Source organism: Trachypithecus francoisi, unplaced genomic scaffold, assembly GCF_009764315.1.
Source record: "Trachypithecus francoisi isolate TF-2019V2 unplaced genomic scaffold, Tfra_2.0 Lachesis_group0, whole genome shotgun sequence".
NCBI lineage: Eukaryota > Metazoa > Chordata > Mammalia > Primates > Cercopithecidae > Trachypithecus > Trachypithecus francoisi.
Genome location: NW_022681453.1, coordinates 180406829 through 180428175, shown reverse-complemented (window position 1 = coordinate 180428175; position 21347 = coordinate 180406829). Strand labels below are relative to the sequence as shown.

At 47.0% G+C, this 21347-nt stretch overlaps 1 protein-coding gene across 4 annotated transcripts in view; it reads left to right on the top strand.

The window, feature by feature from the left end:
* OSBPL10 (oxysterol binding protein like 10) overlaps positions 1 to 21347 on the top strand; it is a 331754-nt gene that overhangs the window by 308578 nt on the left and 1829 nt on the right. For 2 of the 4 annotated variants that reach the window (XM_033212888.1, XM_033212886.1), the window contains 4 exons: positions 1477 to 1957; positions 13871 to 14057; positions 16021 to 16203; positions 19507 to 19660. In XM_033212888.1, coding sequence (XP_033068779.1) covers positions 1477 to 1957; positions 13871 to 14057; positions 16021 to 16203; positions 19507 to 19660 — 1005 coding nt within the window. Of the gene's footprint in view, positions 1 to 1476; positions 1958 to 13870; positions 14058 to 16020; positions 16204 to 19506; positions 21028 to 21347 lie in introns of those variants that run through there. The other 2 variants (XM_033212887.1, XM_033212885.1) reach the window with 2 other exon arrangements.

Here is a 21347-nt window from a genome sequence, read left to right as displayed (position 1 = left end):
GATCTGGGCTAGCTTTCCAGTTTCAAAATCCTGTGAGTCCATGTTAGGAGGAACAGGATGAGATGCTCCGGGTTAAGGCTGGCTGTGTGTTGCAGCGAAGTAGGTGGATTATTAACACCCGATAACTCTTTGGGAAGCTGAGGTGGGTGGATGGCTTGAGCTCGGGAGTTCACGATGAGACTGGGCAACATGAGACCCCATCTCTACTAAAATAAAAAAAATTAGCTGGGTGTGGTGGCAGGTGCCTGTAGTCCCAGCTACTCAGGAGGCTGAGGCAGGAGAATCGCTTGAACCCAAGAGGTGGAGGTTGCAGTGAGCTGAGCTTGCGCCACTGCACTCCAGCCTGGGTGACAGAAGGTGACTCTGTCTCAAACCAAAAAACAAATACCCGATATTTGTTTTAAGTTATTTTAAGATCACTCTAGGACAGTGAAAAATGGACTTTCTCTTCTTTAAAAAGCAGCAACAGTAATGAGTTATGGGCTTCTCAGTTTCAGAATACCTTCAGTTGCTTTAAGTGACTTAAAGCAAATGATCAAGTAATCATTGGGTTACAGACATTTGGAGTTGTAGAGCCCCCTGAGTGACCACCTGGATCCGCTTTGGATCAATGAGAAGTGTCTTATCTCTACCAGAGTTATCCGGGCCCCTACAAGGTTTCTGTCTTCAGTCATGGTGCCAATAACAAACGTAGGGGTAGCCACTCTGGCAGTCCTTTAGCAGCAGGTTCTGGATGTTAAGTGCCAGCCTGCTTTGCAACTTCCACTGGTTTCTCCTGGACCAGCCTTGAGGACCGACCTTCACAGATGGAATCACCATGGCCCCTCTTCTGTGCGGCAGCTCTGTGGACATTTGCCTACTGATGGGCCTGCCCCCTCCTGGAGCTGGGCCCTTTCCACAGTCCTACCCTTCCTTGGTCATGGTGGGGCTTGTACACCATTCTTCTACCGAGGCCTCCCAATGCACACTGTCATTGGTGGTGGGTCCTGGTCTGCCTGGACCCTCTATGAAGTGGCACCAACAAACCCCAGTATCCATGTTTGTGGGAACACATTGATTGCCGTCTCCCCTACCCCCGCCCCCGCTGCCCCACTTGTCCGTGCCTGATGGCAGGGGGAATACAGAAAAGCCCTTCGAGGCTGTTTCCTTCACATCCCTAAATAATGGAGAGCTAGGGGAGAGATGGCGGTGGAGACTGGGACAGAGACTGTTGTGTTAGCCCAGCTAAGCAAGGAAGAAAATGACTCAGAACAGTCTTGTTGACAAAGCTGGGCTCCCATTGATTCCACTGCCACTTCTCATTTCTTTGATATTGTTTCCCTTGATTTGTCATTTGTGCACAAGTCAAAACAGACTGCTCCCTGGCTGGAGATGTTACGAATCTGCTTGACAGTGGTTGCAGCCTTTACTTTTCTTTTCACCTTTTCCATGTAATCCCAGGGATTCCTGTCTGACTTGGTGTCCTTCCAAATGCAGGTGGTGCTTCCCACCTTTATCCTGGAGAAGCGATCTTTGCTGGAGATGTATGCAGATTTTATGGCTCACCCAGATCTACTGCTGGCCATCACCGCTGGGGCCACGCCAGAGGAGAGAGTCATTTGCTTCGTGGAGTATTATCTCACAGCCTTTCACGAGGGCCGCAAGGGCGCTTTAGCCAAGAAGCCCTACAACCCCATCATAGGCGAGACATTTCACTGCTCCTGGGAAGTTCCCGAGGACAGGGTCAAGCCTAAGAGGACTGCTCCCCGCTCTCCTGCTGGCTGTCATGAACACCCAATGGCCGATGACCCTTCCAAAAGCTACAAACTAAGGTTTGTGGCTGAGCAAGTGTCCCATCACCCACCCATCTCCTGCTTCTACTGTGAGTGCAAGGAGAAGAGACTGTGCGTCAACACTCATGTATGGACCAAAAGCAAGTTCATGGGCATGTCCGTGGGGGTCTCTATGATAGGGGAAGGTAAGCCATGTCGTGTGTTGGAGTTTGGCTCTTACACAGTGACATTTCTATACCTGGTGGATGATTGATAATTTTGTGTGTGGAGTTTTTTTTTGTGGTTGCTTTTAACTTGTTTTGGAATTACAGGGTGGGTGGTAAAAGGGATGGGTTTTGTTATTTGGAGACAAGGTCTGGTAATTTCCCAGTGGGGCCAAGGTAATGGATATGTGCCTGACAGCCGCCCACCTGGACCTTCGCACCTGGACCTTCCCGTGCTGTGCGTGCGCGTCTTACAGGTACGTTTTTCTTTCCGCTTTGCATGAATATAAGAGTTGGCCTCCAAATCTGTGAAAACACATTTTTATTCCTCCTCACCGGTGTTCTGGCTCACAGACAATGAGGATAATCATGCTGCCTATTCAAAATCTGCTCATAAAAATTCCCAAGACAAATCTTTCGACTCTATGCTAGAAATTCTGAAGAAAGAACATAGGATAATCACGCCACTGGTAGATCACGCGTTCTTATTTTAGCAAATAGCTGTGAATGAAGTTTATTCATTGTTTGAAGAAACCTATAATAATCCTTGTTAAATTCAAGCGTCTGTGTTACTGGTTCTGCCAACTCTTTTTTGAGTCACAAATGTCTTCAAGGCTCTAAGGCTGTGATTCTCTTCCTAGAAAAAAAGAATCGAACTCCAAATTTGTCTTTGAGTTTCAGAGAGTACATGGCTCCTTAGAAGCCCTTCCAAAACCCCATGAGATAAGAGCACCTTTCATTCCCTTAGCACATTTTTATCGAGCACCTGCTGGATGCTTGACATTGCCTTAGGAGCTGTGGCTACTTGAGTAAACAAAACAGACCAAAAAAGCTGTGTTCTTATGATGCTTCTATTCTTCTTTCTCATGGGGAAATGAAATAAGTAAATAAAATTGATCGTGTGGTAAGCTGAAGAACGATAAGTGTTGTAGAGAAACATAAAGCAGGTAGGGGTCTGGGGAAGACGAGGGAGAGGGCAGTTGAACTTTCAGATGAGCTGGCCAGTGGGAAGGCCTCACTAAGGTGTTCTTTGAGCAAAGACCCAAAGTGGGCAAAGAGCGGGCAAGGCAAGCCTTATAGATCACTGGGAAAGAGTTTGTGTGCAGAAAGAATGAGGCAGAGGCCTAGAGGTAAAATGTCCCTGGCATGGGGATGGAGACAGGAAGCCCGTGTGACTGGAGCAGGGTGAACAGGGGCAGGTGGAGGTCAGGGAGGTGATGGTGGCCAGATTATGTAGGACCTCATGGGCTATTGCTAAGGACACTGGCTCTTACAGTGAGGGAGCCAGGAAGCCACTGGCACTTTTGAGCCGGAGAGTACCAGGCTCAATCTCACTGTTCAGCAAGACTGCTCCAGCCATTTGTTGAAAACAGACCCTGACAGGGATAATGGTGGGAACAAGGAGACTAGGGAGGAGGTTGTGAGAATAACTAAGATGATGGTGGCTTGGACCAGGTGGAAAATAGTGGAGGAAGTAAAAGTAGTGGAGTAGTAAGGATCTGGATGGGTTCTGAAGTTAGAGCCAAGAGGATTTGCCTCTGGATGGGATGTGGAGTGTGAGAGAAAGTGTTGCCAAGGTTTTGACCTGAGCACCTAGAAGGATGAACTAGCTGTTAACTGAGATGGGAAGACTGAGGGCTGGGTATTGGGCTACTTTGAAGGGAAAGTATGGGAGTTCAGGGCGGTTGTTAGGGTTTGGTCATTGAAGGGAGTGCTAGAGTAGGCAATTGTGTATGCAAGCTGGAGTTTCATAGGGAGGGTCCTGGCTGAGATAAAATATTTAAGGCCTTGAGACTAATGTGACTGCTGAGTGAGCACTGATTTCTGAAGCATTAAGCAGCATTAAGAGGTCCACAAGATGAACGGCCAGCTGAGGAGACTGATGAGGGGTGGCCAGAGAAGTAGACTGAATGGAATGGGAGAAGGTGCTCCCTGCGAGGCAGGTGAAGAAGGCCTTCAAAGTGTGAGAGTGATCAATTGCATCACGTGATGCCTGGTTACTTCAGTAAGATGAGAACTGAGAAGCGATCATGGATTTTGGATCATGAAGGTCACTCGTGACCTTGACAGCAGTTGTCAGTGGAGTAGCACTAGTGAAAATCTGACTAGAATAAAGTCAAGAGAGAAGGAAGGAGAGGAATTGGGGACTGTAAATGTAGACAATTCTTCCTTATTTAGGGTTTGCATGCAATGGTTCTATTTAGGAAAAGACCCACTCTTGGGTTCCGCTGGTCTGTTAGGTTTACACCCCAAAGTGCCGTCCCCCTTGCATAGATAAGACGGCAACTCCAGAGTGCCCACAGGTGCACTCAGCATTCGTGTCGGGTCTTCACCGGGGTCTTCCTTGCACACAGGTCTAGTAATCAGCCAGCTCCTGCTGCACTCCTCACACCTTCCTCTCAAGGATCAATCAGGATCAAGAAGTTCACCAGTGAGACATTCATTAATTTGTGCAGGAGGCCAGGGACACACCTGTCACCAGCATGATCTTGGGCCACCCAGTTTAGGCCTTTTCTACAATTCAGATGGAGGTGGGTTGTATCTGTGGGGGAAAGATGTAAAAATACATCTATCTTTAGATAAACCTCATCAATAATGAATATTATCCCCCTCTTAGGTTATCTTCTGTGAGAGTGCAGTATTGCAACTGTTTTCCAATTAGAAAAGTCCCAATTTATGACTGGGTTGTCTGGCTTTTCCTGCTGGTGACAAGGGGAGAGGGATGCCAGAAGTCGTCTCTCTTCTTAAAGAGGAGCTGTTACCAGTGATGACTGGACCATGAAATCTTGTAGCTGAAAGGGCATTTGTCCACCATATGCTCCAGGGTTTCCAGCTGTGCTGTAGAGAATCCCAGGCTCCTTAGAGGGGCACAGGGAGTGAGTGGTGAGGCTGATCTTCTTCCCAAGTCTACTCCAGCCTGAGCATCTCCGTCCATCCTTACCTGTTTACCAGATGGACTTCCCTATATAAGTTTATTTCCAAAAGGATTCTGTTGCTTCAGAATGCTCAGCAGACCTTGGATGAGTCCAGCTGTCCTCATTTCACAGATGAGGAGCCCGAGAGGGGCAGCTTGCCTAGGAACCCATGCATAATTCACAACAATATCCATCCTGCCCTCAGCATAAGCCATTAAAGGGGGATGCAGGACAGCTGCTGGGGTCTCCTTGAGTCAGGGGCCATTTCTCAGCTCATCTCTGACCTGTGGATGAGATACCAGAATCTGAGGAGGTTCAGGCAGCCCCCTGAGTTCACAAGCCCAGGAAGAGCAGAGGAGCAGGGTTGAGCAGCAGGCGGTGGGCCAGGGAAGGGGGACCTGGTCAAGGGGGTTAGAGCCCTACATGGACACAGCCAGGGCTGTTGAGGCCTCTCTCTGACACTGAGAAAACTTGATTCAAGTGTGTTTCTCGGAGGGGCAGGGCTAGAGGAACAAGAGGTATTTCCTTACCGGCCTCTTTTCTGACCCCAGTGCCTGCTTGTCCTCCTGAACTCTGCCTTCTCCTTGGATGAAGCGACAGGGAGCTGCCACCACGCAGCACTATTTGGGTTAAAGCCCCCTGGCAGGTTTCAAGAAGTGTGTCTCAGCCCAGACTGGGGACTCTTGAAGTTGCATGAACTGAGAGCTCTGGTTAGAATACTCGGGTAGCTCTTCCTGTTGAAAGCAGGGAGAAGATTGCCAAGGACTCCCCTGTGGGAGGAGTTGTTCACATTGATTTTTATACTTGAGTTTGTAATTAGAAATGGGAGCAACATTAATCCTGATTTTGTCTTATCTGGGGCCCTGTGTTTTCGTAGGTTGCTTCAGGCTTGCCTCATGCTATGAGGTTTATATTGGTAAAAAAAAATCTTTTCCTTTTCTTAAAAACAAAAATTGGTATTCAGGAGACTGATCTCATTCTATTTAATTTTATTCCTTATTCTAAATTTCCCACATAATAAATATTTTGAAGATGAAATATGTTTGTTTGCTAGAAAAGGTACAGAAGACAGTTCACACTTTGTATTTATGTCCCGTATGCAAGATGATTCCTTACCCATTTTCTACAGATAGTATTTTAAACATGTTTACCTCCTTATCTGTAACAGTGGTGGCTCAAATAAATCTGTCATTTACCCATTCACTTATCCATTCCTCCATTTATTTGTTAAGTGATTGGCACCATCCTTAATGCCAGAGATGCAGCAGAGGCCACAGCACACAGATTCCGGGCCCCCGGGAGCTCATGCTCCAACAGGAGGGCCAGAGAGAAGACAAGACATGTGCGTGAAGTCCTCAGTGTGATAGATGATGATTGACACTAAGACAAAGTAGGAAGGAGGAGAGAGAGTGAAGCTGGGGCAGGGAGGTTGCAATTTTCCCTAATGTGGACCTCAACAAGATAGAGCAGCCGAGGAAAGGCCTGAAGCAGGTTTAAGAAGGGGTCTTCTAGGCAAAAAAGAACAGCAAGTGGTAAGGCTCCAAGTTGGGAGCGAGTGGCTGGGGTGTTTTGAGGACAGCCAGGGGCCACTGTGTCTGCAGCAGAGTGAGTGGGGGGCCGGGAAGAGAGGAAATAAGGCCAGAGAGGAGAGGCCACATTTTGGGATCTGATTTTGGGGACCTGGAAGGACTTTGCCGTTTGCTCTGAGATGGCAGTCCCTGGAGGGTAGACATGATTTTAGCAGCATCCGTGTTGGCTGAGTGAAGAATAGGCTGAAGGCGGAAGTGGGGAGGGCCCAGTGCAAAGACAGAAGTAGAGAGGGAAGTTGTTTCTTATTTCTCTTCTTCCCCCACCCCCCTCCCACACACACACATGCACACACGCACATACACACACACAGTTTGAATCTGTGATTAGTCAGAGTAAGTGCTTGGTGAATAGAATGCCTTTTGTCTGGGGATTTCCCTGCACTCAAGGGAAGTGCTTGTTGCCGCTTGTCAAGGCATGGGAAAGCCAGATTCTTAAATTGGAGTAGATGGTCAATGCCTCAGTGTGTGAGCCCCTAATTCTTGCCATTAGACAAATATGTGGACATTTTTGAAAAGGGAGATTTGCAAATCCATTGTTAGTGATTTAGGGAATTCTTTACAGAAACGCAATCTCTCCCTTCAGGATCCTTCCTTCCCTACCAAATAGTAGTCACTGTTCCCCTGTCTCCGACCACCGGCAGTGGGCTCCAACAAGGAGGTGGGTGTGCAATGGTGTCACGTGTGTGATTGTGTTTTAAAGCTGGTTATTCTCCCTTCCCCACACAATGTGTTCATCTTTCCCTTCTTTCCCACGCCTCTACACAGCGTGTTCATCATCTTCTTCTTCCCTCTGCTTCCCTGCACCCTCGTCCTTTCTGTCTCCCTCTGGTGTCCCTAGCCCTTTCACTTAAACCGTACCATCAACAGGGCACCCCTCAGCCCAGCACAGCACATGGCCTCCTTTCATTGCCTCTGCAGCTGAACTTGAGAGAATGATGAGGTCCTTTTAGCTCTCTGTCCCCTGAACTAACCGACATCTTTACTCTGTCTTACTGTTGGCCGTTGTTGAATATCTGTGTCTCCACAGGGTAGGCCTGTGAGGTCTCAAGATCGTAGCTCCTCCGTGACTCATAGGCAGCAGGCAGGGACTGGAGCCCTTGATTCACTTTACCCAGCCCAGGACCACAGTGTCGTGGGTGAGAAGCCATGGAACACCCTCTCCTGAGGCCCTCAGATGCAGCCTGCAGATGAAGCAGAATTAGAATTTGCTGCTTTTTTTCTAACTGCTTGAAAATTCCACTCAGAACTTCTCAATAGCATGCTGAGTTCAGAAAGAAAATTCTGGAGAGAGACTGTGAAAGGCCCCTCCTGGACATGGCTCTTTCTGGCCACTCACCTGATATTCTCCTGCTGTGGGTGGGCCTGGGCAGGGCTGGGGGACCCTTGGCTCGTTCTTGTGAGACCTTGAGTTTGCCTAAGTCCTTTCAGTAGCCATATCCCCTTATCTTTTTTATTAATTAAAATGTGTCCTCTGTAACGCAGGATCTGATTTTTCACACAAACGATTTCTGAGAATCTCCAAACTTTGAAGCAGAAGATTCTGGCTCTCACACTCAGAGCTCCTTTGATTGGGGGAAGGCAGGAGGTCAGATAGTTTCCCTTACCTTGCATATTTCCTGCACATTCCATGAATTTGTTGATTGGGTGTAAATAATGCTTTTTCCATCTCCTCATTATAAAAATGAGATCTTACATGGGTCCACTTGAAATTGTGAATGTGTAACTATGTGGGCTTATCTCTTAAATCATGGCCTTTAGGCTGTGGCATATTTGACTGTAATGAAATGCTATTATGAAGTGCTTCATTATGCCCTGAATTCACTCAGGTTGACCCCAGAGACTGCATCACTTTCTCCCATCCTGTCGTTTCTATTGCTCTGACAGTGAGAGCTGACACCGTTCAGTCAACCTGAGACTTCTGTCCATGGTGTGGGATGCTCACCCCTCCCAACCCCGCACCACTGTGGAGCTGAGGGGTGTTCAGCCGCTCTTTGCAGCCCACTTCCCTCAAACTTCCTGAATCAATGCCTGGTAAATGATACAGGCTCTTAATTGAGTCTGTGGGGAAAGACAGTTCTAATGAGAGGAAGCGGCATGATTGCCACTGGGCTCGTGAGTGCCGATGCTGCCGGCTCTGCAAACACACTTCCCAGGGTTCCTTCTGTGACTCTGCTTTCCAGAATCAGTGTCCCAGATGAATATTTTGGTTCCTCAGATTGAGATTGGGCACAAAATTATTTTAAGTTTATCAGTTTGAAAATTGTAATGCTTTGCCTTTATGTTTATTGGTGAATCAATTTGTGGAATTTCAAATGAAGATTTCCCAGCCTGAGGACTAACCATGCATGGAAGGATTGATTATTTGATGTTTTTTTTAAAGCTTTTCTTAGCTGTTAGGCCAAATGAAGAAGTAACTTATATTTGTGATCCCATTTGTAAGTCTAATTTTAATGTAGTCTTTTATTCATGTTAAGGAGAGATTGGTGTTTTTTGAAAGTAACCCTGCAAAAAAGAGTACTAAGAAGGCATAATTGCAGGTGATTTAATGAATGAACACACATTTATGGATTTTCAGAAAAAAAGCCAAAGGCATGTGGTCTTGCCAATGCCTTCTAATCAGTTTAGCTCGGAGGCTCACTGACCTCCCCCAGGACTTGGGGAAAATTTACCTTGATTTGGAAGAGATTTTTCGGAAGACAAATGGGAGGAGGATGCTATCTCTTATGCAAAGTGCTACATTAGAGAAAGTCTGCCCTATGTCTCTTCCATCCCTCACAGGCATAGCCCGTTGGAAGACGCTGTAGTTTCCTCTTTATTGCCAGGTGGTGATACCCACAGAGAGGGCTGCTTTAAAGAATGAGGAGTAATTAAGACATAAAACCTTCAGGATTTTGGCAGTGTGCCACACTGCAGTGCTGTTAGCTGAGTTTAGAATGGCCTTCTCCATCTTTACCACAGCCGTGGGAGGTACAGATACCATTATCTCTGCGTCACAGAGGAGGAAACTGAGGCACAGAGAAGTTAAGATTGCCAGGCTGGTGAGTGATGGAGGACTTGGAATGATCCTCTAAGATTTCACCCAGGTCTTAAAAAAGCTGTGGCATATTCTCCATGAAAAAACATGGTGAAGAAAATCTCAGCTGTACAATCCTACCTTACTACAAAGTTTATATTTATGAATGAGACTAGGAATACCAGCCAGCTGAGTTTGTGGCTGTTGTGTGTTCCCAGTCTGTAGAAGTTTCCTGCTAGACGTGCAAGCGGTGGGAGTCCCCCAGGTATCCCAGTTAAAGATGTGAAGTGTGAACCACAAAATAGGAATGCAGTAGACATCAGGGGCGAGGTTATGATGCCAGGCAGACATACTGCTTGCCTGGAAGGATTTTACTACCGAGTAGAGATGCTCCTTGGCTTATGACGGGGTTATGTCCCAATAAGCCCATCCGAAGGTGAAAATATCCTAAGTTGAAACTACATTTAATATACCTAGCCTAGCAACATCCTCGCTTAACCCAGCCTACCTGAAACTTGCTCAGAACCCTTACATGAGGCTGCCATTGGGCAGAATCATCTGGCAGCACAGCACACTGGAGAGGATGGGTTGTGTCCTAGTCCATTTGCATTGCTGTAAAGGAATACCTGAGAGAAAAGAGGTTCATTTGACTCACAGTTCAGCAGGCTGTACAAAAAGCATGGCACTAGCGTCTGCTTCTGACGAGGGCCTCAGGCTACATCCACTCGTAGTGGATGAGGAAGGGGAACCCCTTAGTGGGGGTCACATGGCAAGAGCAGAAGCAAGGTGGGGGAGGTGCCAGGCTCTTTTCCATTCATTCATTCATTCATTCATTCATTCATTTGAGACAGGGTCTCACTGTGTTGTCCAGGCTGAAGTGCAGTGACATGACCACAGCTCACTGCATCCTCGACTTCCCGGGCTCAAGTGATCCTCCTATCTTAACCTCCCAAGTAGCTGGGACTACAGCTGCTCATCACCATGCCCAGCTAATTTTTTAAAAAATTTTTTTGTAGAAACAAGGTTTCGTCATGTTGTCCAGGCTGGTCTCAAACTCCTGGGCTCAAGCCATCTTCCTACCTCCACCTCCCAAAGTGCTGGGATTACAGGAGTGAGCCACTGCACAGGCCTAGCCTCTTTTTGACAACTAGCTCTCAGGGGAGCTCTTGCAAGAACTACTAATACGAGCACTCACTCATTACTGCTAGGCTGGCCATAAGTCATTAATGAGAGATCCCTCTCCATGACCAAAACACCTCTCACTAGGCCCCACCTCCAACATTGGGGATCGAATTTCAACATGAGGTTTGGAGGGGGTCAAATATCCAAACTATATAGGAGGTTGTTTATACTCACTTTGGGAGGCAGAGGCAGGAGGATCACTTGAAACCAAGAGTTCAAGACCAGCTTGGGCAACATACAGAGACCTCGTCTCTACAAACAATTTTTTTTAATTAGTCAGGCATGGTGGCGCATGCTTGTAGTCCCAGCTACTCAGGAGGATTGCTTGAGTCCAGGAGGTCAAGGCTGCAGTGAGCCATGATTGTGCCACTGCACTTCAGCTTGAGTGACTGAGTGGGACCCTGTCTCCAAAAAAGAAAAAGCCTCACTGCTGCTGCCTGGCATTACACGAGAGTGTCATCCCACGTATCACTAGCCTGGGAAAAGACCAAAATTCAAAGCACGGTTTCTATTGAACACTTACTGCTTTGGCACCATTGTAAGGTCAAAACATTGCAAGTTGAACCATAGTTAAGTTGGGGGCTATCTTAGTCCATTAGTGCTGTGGGGAGGGTGGCGGTGGACCCTCTCCTCTGGGTCCTTGAAGGCATGGTGAATGGTAGCCTTCTCTATAGGGTCCAGGGGCCTCTCTCAGCTGCCACCGTTTCCAAGTCTGTGAGGATACAGCTGGCACCCAAGGAACCAGGGTCTTGGGAGATAAAACTTGAGTAGAGAGGGATATTTGAGGTGACCTCTCTTTCTTCCACTTTTCCCTGGCTGTTGGTCAAGAAGAACCAAGTATTGATCTGTGTTTGACATTGGCTGCAATTTTCCACCTGCTTTAGGCTGTCTTCTCAACTCAATGTAAAGAAGTCAGATACAACTGTAGGCTTTGAACAAAACAGTGTCAGACTTGGCCATTCTCCCCCAGGGGTCCTGATCAGAAACTATCAGGATTGAAACACCAATGTCTAGTTCTCCTCAGAACACAACACTCCTCCCTTAACTGCTTGGATAGGACAGGGCCTCCAGGGTCATCCTGGATGCTCTTCTCTCTCAAATGCAGAAGGACGAATGAGTAACAGTGAGAGCAAGAGGTGGTCTGGGCTTTACTTTTAGCAAGATCAGTTTAGTCAAGAGAGCTCCAGCAAGTTGGAGCAGAGAAGAGGGGAGAAGGCCAGTCTGTTCTGATATGCAGTGTATTTGCTGTAGTGGACTTATGCTATTTGTGGATTTGCATTAAATGTATTCAGTTATGTTCCCAGCCAGAGAGATAGGATGTAAATGCTGCTGTGATGTCTGCCCTCCAGTCCAGCCCACATGATCTGCTTCTCCTGGGTGCCTGCATGTGTCCATGTGTCTGAGGATCCCTCACACTGAAAGGCATTGAGGCCCTGAAACATGTACTATAGCATGTCAACTTGGGTTTTCAGAACCAGCCAAGTATTTCATGGATTGGGAAAACTGACTTTAATGGACTTAACTGAGAGCTGAGAGTGATGTTGCTGGTTCGGACAAGCCTAGTGTGTCCTAAATACCGTAGTGCATGGGCAGTTAGAGGAATTCTCAGGGTAAATTGAACTATAGTTGAACACATCTTAGAAACTAAGAGCAATCATGACTCCTTTGTACAAATTAACCCCGTCTCTCCTCAGACTCCCCTGGCAAGCTCATCTGTACTAAAAGAAACTTGCCCTCCCTCCCCGTCCCCCTCCTCCTCTCTCTCCCTATCCTCCTGGTATTCTGGTTCTCCCTCTTTCTCTCTCCTTCCTTGCCTCCCCTAGGCAAATTCTAGCTCTAAGTGATTTAGATGCGTATCTAGCCTAAGAGGGGGGCTGAATTACTTAACCTCTCCTAAAAGTTTGTTTCCTCATTCTTATTAAAACGATAATCATTGCCAAATAGGGCCATTGTGAGCTGAAGAAGACAGTTCATATGGAGCTCCCAGGAATGTCTGGCAGCTGGAAAGTGCTCTCATGTGGGAGCCATTGACCCCACTCTTCACTCTTTCCAGTAGAGGACTGGAAGCCCAGGAAGGTGCCGTCACTAACCACCTCTGGTTCTCTACCCTCCTAAGGCTCAGAGTGCTTTTGACAAGCTCAGAGCAGCCCTAGAGCGAGGCCTGGGGTGAGCTGGAGTGGAGCTGAGAATGTGCATCTCTAGGGAGCCAAGTGCCAGAGTATTGGATGGGAGACTGAGAGGTGCCTTGTGGAGATGTGATCTAAAGAGAGCTGTAGTGCTGGGTCTCAGAGCCTCAGAGCCTCTGCCAGTCTGTATAGGGCCTCTGTATACGACTCTACAGCAGTCCTGGGAGCTTCTATACTTTGGGGGTGGTCTTTGAGGACTTGATGAAAACTGTGGCCCTGTTCCCTAGAAAAATGAACAAACCCACCTAATTCTGCATTGCTTCAAGAGGAATAAGGCCTTTCCCACTTTGGGTTGTAGGTTGGAGACCCCTCCTCTGGAGGTGAGTGGGCAGTCAGTGTTAGATTCCCACTCTTGGCAGGTGTCTTTCCCAAGGTTGCTGACAGCAGCTGTACAGCCTGATTTCTCTATTTTTGTGAGAACCATTGAGGTGGTCTCTGTAGCTCTCAGGATAAAGGCAGAACTCTTCCTAGAAGTTGAAAAGACAAGGTCTGGCCCCTGCTGACTTGGTCATCCTCCAAACTAGACATACCATCTCTCTTCTGCATGTGGGCCGTCTTCCCAGCCTCTTCACACTTACCAGGCTCCTTCCTACCCCAGGGCCTTTGCACATGCTTTCCCCCCTGCCCAGAACACTCTTCCTTCCCCTGTTCATTTTCTTAGGGAAACCTTCCCTTACCAGGTGAGTCTCTCCTCTTGGAGGCCTCCATTGCACTGGCCACCTTGCCCTCCTACCTTTATCACTGTTAAATTTTGTGTTCATTTGGTGACTAATGACCACCTTTCTGTTCTGTTCTCTGAGGGCAGAAAGTGGGTCTGTCTTATTCACTGCTGTATTCTCAGTGCCTTTCACACAGTAGAGCCCACGGTGAACGAGCAGCTCACCTCTGCAGAGGTGGGAAATGTGACATCTGTGCAAGAGGCTCCGTGGTTTCCCGTCTTCATTTCTTCTGATCCCCCGTGCCCTCTTGGTGTTTTTGCATGGCTAACTCTCCCTCCTCTCTCCCTGGAGGTGTGTTGAGGCTCCTGGAACACGGGGAGGAGTACGTATTCACCCTGCCTAGTGCCTACGCCCGGTCCATTCTCACCATCCCATGGGTGGAGCTCGGAGGAAAAGTCAGCATCAACTGTGCCAAGACTGGGTACTCAGCGACGGTGATATTCCACACGAAGCCTTTCTATGGAGGGAAAGTCCACAGGTAGGAGCTGGCCGGAGAGGCTCTGGCTTTGTCTTAACATGATGCCCTGAGTTTCCTTTCACCATTAGAAGACTGAGTTTCAGTAATGGGATGAGTTGAAAATCAAGATAAAATTGTTAAGATCTTTTCCAAAAGAGATGCCTTTTCCCTACCTTACATGGCAGTTTTTTGGAGTCCTCCCCACTCTAAACTTAAGGTTAAATCTTTGGTGACGCATTTGTAGAGCAGACGCCAGAGAATGAAAGCACTTCAGTTTGTTGGAATAAACTCCCCCTTCTGAAGCCACAGTTTGTTGCTTTGCTCTAAAGTGATTGAATCTTTGAACCCAGACATAGCCAGACAGTTCCCCATTTCACATTAGTTGGCTACACTATCCTCAATTCTGTGTCATGCATCCATGAGGTCAGGATCATTTCTTTCTTTTGAAAAACTTGGGAAGCCCAAGTCTGAGTAATTGAAGGAGAGGTCTGCTCTTTGAGGAAGCACACAATTGTTTTTATTGCTGCAGCTATAAAAAATTCCTCTTTCAGCACAACTCTACTGCGTAAGCAAGATACACTCTACAAACAAGCTTCCATCTTTGCTCATTTTCTTGGAAAGCATTATTCTGCATGGCATTGGTGTGAGTGTATCAGAGTGTCACAGGGGCATGTGGACACCCTTGGGGGCACCTGGAACCAGCATACACCAGCTCGTGAGAACTGATTTGTGTGTACTTCACGTTCAGTGTTATCATGTTGGTGTTGAAATCAGCCATGATGGGCACCACAGAAATTGGCAAATGGTACAAGTCAGGTGTTTTCCCTTTTGGAGATCCAGTTGTTAAATATTTACCAGCATGCCACTAACACCTTTCCACTGTGTGCAACCCAGAAGATGCCTCATACCTGCCTGTGAGCCTCTGCCTTGCTGACTGTTTTTAGGCTCAAGGAGAAAGCCTCCCAGTCTGTTTGAAAACTCTAAATTTGGCCTGAGCTGGGCCTTAAGGAAAAGGGGAGTTTAGACCCTACACGTGGTTGCTTTGGAGCGGGTGTCCCCGTTTCTGCGGTGTTCCTTCTACGGCGCAGAAAGCTCAGTGGTGGAGAGGGAGCTGGGAGTCTGCTTTCACTTGGAATTCCCACAGGCAAGGCAGGTGAAAGAGAGGTCACAAATCTCCACAAAGGCCCGCTAAAGGAGAGGTTGAAGTCATTCCTCAGAGCCACTACTGTGAGTAGGAAGGTATTGATTGAGACTGAGACTCTAGGTTGTGCTCAGCCTTCATTCAGGGGATGTGTGGATGCTGGAGTGGATGTTTCCCTCCTTTTCCAGCGTAAGCTCTGTTGGGATTGTGGGCAACCATGTTTGACCCCATACAAAATAGACCTGATTTAAGGTTTGAAAAGCTCACCCTACACTCTTACACTCTTTTTAGGGTTAAAATGTAGCATTATTAGATGCTATTTTGGAGAAGAGGGAGTATATGCTATTTTGTTTTCCTTTTTTTTTTAAATTAAATTTTTGCATAAGTTATTGGGGTACAGATGGTATTTGGTTACATGAGTAAGTTCTTTAGTGGTGATTTGTGAGATTTCGGTGCACCCATCACCCGAGCTATGGATACTGCACCATATTTGTAGTCTTTTATCTCTCGTCCCCTTCCCACATATTTTGTTTTTCTTGAATTGCCTGATGTTCATCCCAGTGATAGCTTATACAATATAACCATTGTGTGTTTATTACAATTAAGAAATTACCATTGCTGTATTACTATTAACTAATCTATAGGCTTTTTTTCCAGTGATGCTTTCTTTGCTGTTCAAGGATATTAGATCATCTTTTAAGAGCTAGTCTTTGAGCAAAGCTCCAAAAACAATCCCTCCTTCCCATTCTTGATAAAAAAAAAAAATCTTTATAGATGGGTGTACCTTTGAAGTCTCTGTTTTTATCATTTTGCAAAGTGTGTTCCTTTGACTCATTAATTCAGGGTTACCGCAGAAGTGAAGCACAACCCAACCAACACCATTGTTTGTAAAGCCCACGGGGAATGGAATGGTACTTTAGAGTTCACCTACAGCAATGGAGAAACCAAAGTCATCGACACAACCACACTGCCAGTGTATCCCAAGAAGATCAGACCTCTCGAGAAGCAGGGGCCCATGGAGTCCAGGTGAGAACTGGGCTGTGTCTTCCTCTCCAGCTTAGTCATGCTGGGCACTTGACTCAAGGGACAGAGAAGAAAGAAGACTTTGAAAGCTTAGCGACTGGAAACAGGCCCAGGAATCTTGTTCTCCTGGCTTCTTGAGATATTTTAATTTTCTACTGGGTCACTTCGGAGCAGAGCCTTCAGCTTTCAGTTAAGTCATTCTGCGGTCATGGGGCGGGCGGGGTGTGAGGACAGACTTCAGGAGACTTTTACTGCTTGTCTTGCAAAAGTTTGTCAACTGATCTGTTGCTTAATTGCTAAGGTAAATACAGAGAGTTGATAGTAATCCAAGAATGCACAGTGAGTCAATGAGATACAATTTTTTCTTGCCAGATTAACAATGTTATTAAAAAAAAATTAAATGCTGGGAAAGGTGTAGTAAAACTGACACTCTATACCCTGTCCTTCTAGTAGGAGTGTGTGCAGTTTAGCTGCATGGATCAGTAGCTTTCAATTCATTAATCCACTTTAATCTCGCATTCTACTTCTAAGAATCTGTTCTCAGGAGGAACTCTTAAATTCAGAAAAAATTTAAACAACATAAAATGGTTTGTTCTTTGTTTAAAGAAAACTAAGCAACAAAAGAAAGAGAAGTCACCTGTCTAATATTTGGAAACTGGTTAAGTAAATTATGAAGTATCCGTTCAATTCATATATCTATTCTGTGGCTATGGTATGAATATAATGCAGCCACTTAATGTGATGTTTATGCAGGCACAGAAGGAGAATATCCTTGGAATATGCCAGTTTTATTTTTTAATGTAGGACATCAGCAAACTGGCCTGTGGGCCAAATCCAACCTGAGGCTGATTTTGTAAATAAAGTTTTATTGGAACACAGCCATGATCATTCATTTACATATGGCTTATGGCTGCTTTCCTGCTGCAATGGCTGAGTTAGGTAGTTGCAACCAAGACCATATGGCTTGCAAAGCCTAAGATGTTTACTCTCTGGCCCTCTACAGAAAATGTTTGCCAACCACTGCTCTAATCTAAAAGCATACACTCTTTAGAAATACGATGTAGGGTTAACATGAAATTACAAATGATTTTCTGAAAGCTTTACTATTATTACAAGAATTTGTAACCAAATAGAAACAGTTCTTTTAAGTGGAAAAACAAAGCAGGGATACTACAGTATGTATAAATAATACATTATATTAATAACTGGGTTTAATGGAAACAGATCTTCAGTATCCCTGGAACCTTTGCTTCTGTTGTAGATTTAGTACACTCTTGCTTGTTAATCAGTTTATTTGAGGACAGTGAGCACAACCTTTCTCTGTGTCTAACTGGAGAGCTTGGACTCTTACCAGTTGTCTTTTTCAGTCCATCCTGTTGGGCAGCAGTAGCAGGACAAGGGAAAGACTGCAATGAGCGAAGAACCCCATCCCCTTGCCACACTGCCTCTGATGAAGCATTCCCAGAATGGGGAAAGCTGTGGTTCATATCATAACGTGACTGTTGTTTCTGATCTGGCTATTGAGAACAAAACTATGATCACCTGCTACTTTTCTTCCAGGGATATCAGAGTAGTTTAGCTACTCCTTATTAAGACTCTTTGTTGCTTGTTAGCCTGTGGGAACTATGGGATTTCTTCTTTTGGCATCTGCACCCCCAGGAGGTGCTGCTGGCTGTCCCTAGTTCACAGGCAGCCCCATCCGCCTGTCCTCAGCCTGACCATGCCAGCATTCAAGCCTTCCTGCTGCTCTGAGCCCTTGCTGGGGAAAGGGTTAAGGACACCTACTGTAGATGTGCTCCCTGGCCCAGGACCTAATGATGGGCATTCACTGGCCCCTGGGTGAAGAGGCCTCATTTTCTAGAAGCCAGGGAGGGAATCTGCACCACCTGGCATTCTGACAGTTCCTTGTCTGTGAAATCCGACCTTCTGGTGCATTTAAGTGAGAAAGTGCTTAGGTGGTGGTATCCTGATTTATCATGGTTCCTTTCCTTTCTCTCTAGAACAGAGTGTGTCTGAATACAGGCTGGTCTAAAGGACGTCCTGAGGAGGAAAGCTGTGTGTAAAGCATAAGCCAAATACAAAGTAGTGTTAAACACTAGCTACTTTCCTTTTATCTTGTCCCACTGTCAGAGTGCTTTTTTTTGCCAAGTAATCAGCCTTGATTGATGTAAACCGATCAAGCTCCCCTTTTATTTTGCTCATTTCCTGGGGTTTCCTCCTGCCATGCCAGGTTAGGAAGGTCAGGGTCATCTGAGTGTCCAAAGAGCAGCTGGGCTGAAGAGGGGTAGTGAACCGAGCAGCCTGGCCTCACTACCTTTAGGCTGCGTTCTACAGTGAATGCATGAAGTAGAGAAGAGCAGAGAAGTGGCTTTGTGTAGACATGTGGGGAGAAGAGAGATCCTGCACTATAAGCATGCACACACAAATACCCACACACCACACATGCATCAGCCTCTAACCCCTAATTCTAGGTTTCCTTGTGGGAAAGCAGGTCTTGTTCTGATTTACCAGCGTGTTGTCCTTGGGCAAGTCACCTAACCTTATGTAGACCTTAAATTTTTCTCCTCTGTAACATGGAGATAAGAATCTACCATCTGGCCGGGCGCGGTGGCTCAAGCCTGTAATCCCAGCACTTTGGGAGGCCGAGACGGGCGGATAACGAGGTCAGGAGATCGAGACTATCCTGGCTAACACTGTGAAACCCCGTCTCTACTAAAAAATACAAAAAACTAGCCGGGTGAGGTGGCGGGCGCCTGTAGTCCCAGTTACTCGGGAGGCTGAGGCAGGAGAATGGCGTAAACCCGGGGGGCGGAGCTTGCAGTGAGCCGGGATCCGGCCACTGCACTCCAGCCTGGGCGACAGAGTGAGACTCCATCTCAAAAAAAAAAAAAAAAAAAAAAAATCTACCATCCATAATACATCATTGGGTTGCTGTGAGGATTAAATAGGTTTATATATGTAAAATGCTTAGAAATATGGCAAATGCCATATATGCCTGCTATCGTTGTTTATAGTAGTAGCAGAATGCCTACTACTACTACTATTAGATTTGATTTCCAGAAACTCCGGGCCCTGAGAAAGGCATGCTGCCTGGTACACGTGGAGAGTAGAAACAGCACAGAGGTGGAGCTGGGTAGCCCTGGGTTCAGATCGAGGCTCTTGGGGTCTTTGAGGTGTCTGGGATGAGCTACCCCAGAGAGGGCTTACCTGGATGCCCCTTGCTGCTCTGGATGCTCCCGGCAGAGTTCTGTTAGCTTGCAGCCAGCTGGCCTGGCTGACTGTTTCCTCTCCTCCACCCATCCCCAGGAACCTCTGGCGGGAGGTGACCCGATACCTGCGGCTGGGGGACATTGACGCAGCCACCGAGCAGAAGCGGCACCTGGAGGAGAAGCAACGGGTAGAGGAACGGAAGCGCGAGAACCTCCGCACACCATGGAAGCCCAAATATTTTATCCAGGAGGTAACTCTGCTGTCTGTCATTGGGCCCTTGCCCAGGAGAGAACTTGTCCTGAGAGGGTAGATGGGTTTTTCTTGCTGACTCCCCGGATTGGATAAATACCAGCCAGGGGCAGGGATAGACTGGGGCATCTCGGTTCTGACTCCAGCTTTGGATCAGGCTTCAGGCCAGGTTTTCTGCCACAATATTCATGAAACCTTCTGGAAGGCAGAACCGAGCAACTGACACTTCCCCTCCAGTATCCCGATGTCAGAAAAGCATGTCAGCCTGCCTGCGAGGGAACGGAATGGGACTGCAGACTGGATACTGTTCTATTTTTAAAAAGAAAACCATCATGGCCCCTGTTACATCATCTTTAGTAACAAACTAGTTGTGGAGTGCCTCACAGCCCATCTCCACACCTGGGTGGGCTGGAGCCCTCACTGATGAAGAATTGCCTTTCAGAGCTTTGCCTCCTGTGGGCCACAAGGGCTAGTCATGCAGGTCAAGGCCAGCCTGAGTCCTATGCCTAAAATGCTGCTGCTGTCACCTGCAAATGTGACACTGGAAGCTAGAAATAATATCTGGGCAAGTGGGCAGGGCACTGTGTGCCCAGCTGAAGCCCTTACGCTCTTGAAGTTGTGGAGGGATTGGGAAGCACTCTGAGAACAGAGTTGGACATTATGAAAATTTAGGAGCCACGTGTCTTAAAGCAAGCCCACAGGAACCCAGCAACATCAGTGAGCAGCAGGCCGGTGAGGACTGGGGCAGATGCCACTCATCTCCCGGTGATAACGGGTTGTCTAGTTGTTCATGAGGAGCCAGAAATCTGAATTTTTATGAGAAATCTCATATTTGCATGGTCAAAGAATTAAAAAATATTAAATACCAGGAGCCAATCAAAATGTATCTGTGGGCTTTCTTTAGCCCAGGTGCTGCTAACCCCTGACTTCTGCTACAAAGAGGGATTATTCTGTCTACATACAAGGCTCTTGAGAAGTGAGTTGGGGCAACATAGTAGGTTAACTGGGGTAGATTCATGTTAAGAGGAGGGAGCCACCACCGTTCTCCCCAGAGTCAGGAACCGTGGGCTGTGGACTGGAGGAGATTTCAAGATTGGATTCTGGTTCAGACAGGAAAGCTGCCTAGAGAAGGCTCTGCCTTTATGGGTCACTGAGTGGGGATCCGGTGTGATCCCCACTTTTGAGGTAAAACCTCGAAAGATCCTTCTGTGAGGTGGATCCCTTTTCTCTTGAGAGAGCTAGTGGCTTGAGATAGCTAGTTTATCTGACTTTTGTGGAAGGTTGTGCATTAAACAGCAACAACAACGAAAAAAACATTTACAGTTCTCCTGGGTTTAAGAAAAGCCAGTATGGGCCGGGCGCGGTGGCTCAAGCCTGTAATCCCAGCACTTTGGGAGGCCGAGACGGGCGGATCACGAGGTCAGGAGATCGAGACCATCCTGGCTAACACAGTGAAACCCCGTCTCTACTAAAAAATACAAAAAACTAGCCGGGCGAGGTGGCGGGCGCCTGTAGTCCCAGCTACTCGGGAGGCTGAGGCGAGAGAATGGCGTAAACCCGGGAGGCGGAGCTTGCAGTGGCTGAGATCCGGCCACTGCACTCCAGCCTGGGCGACAGAGCGAGACTCCGTCTCAAAAAAAAAAAAAGAAAAGCCAGTATGTCCATAACAGAAGGGCTGGGGACATGTA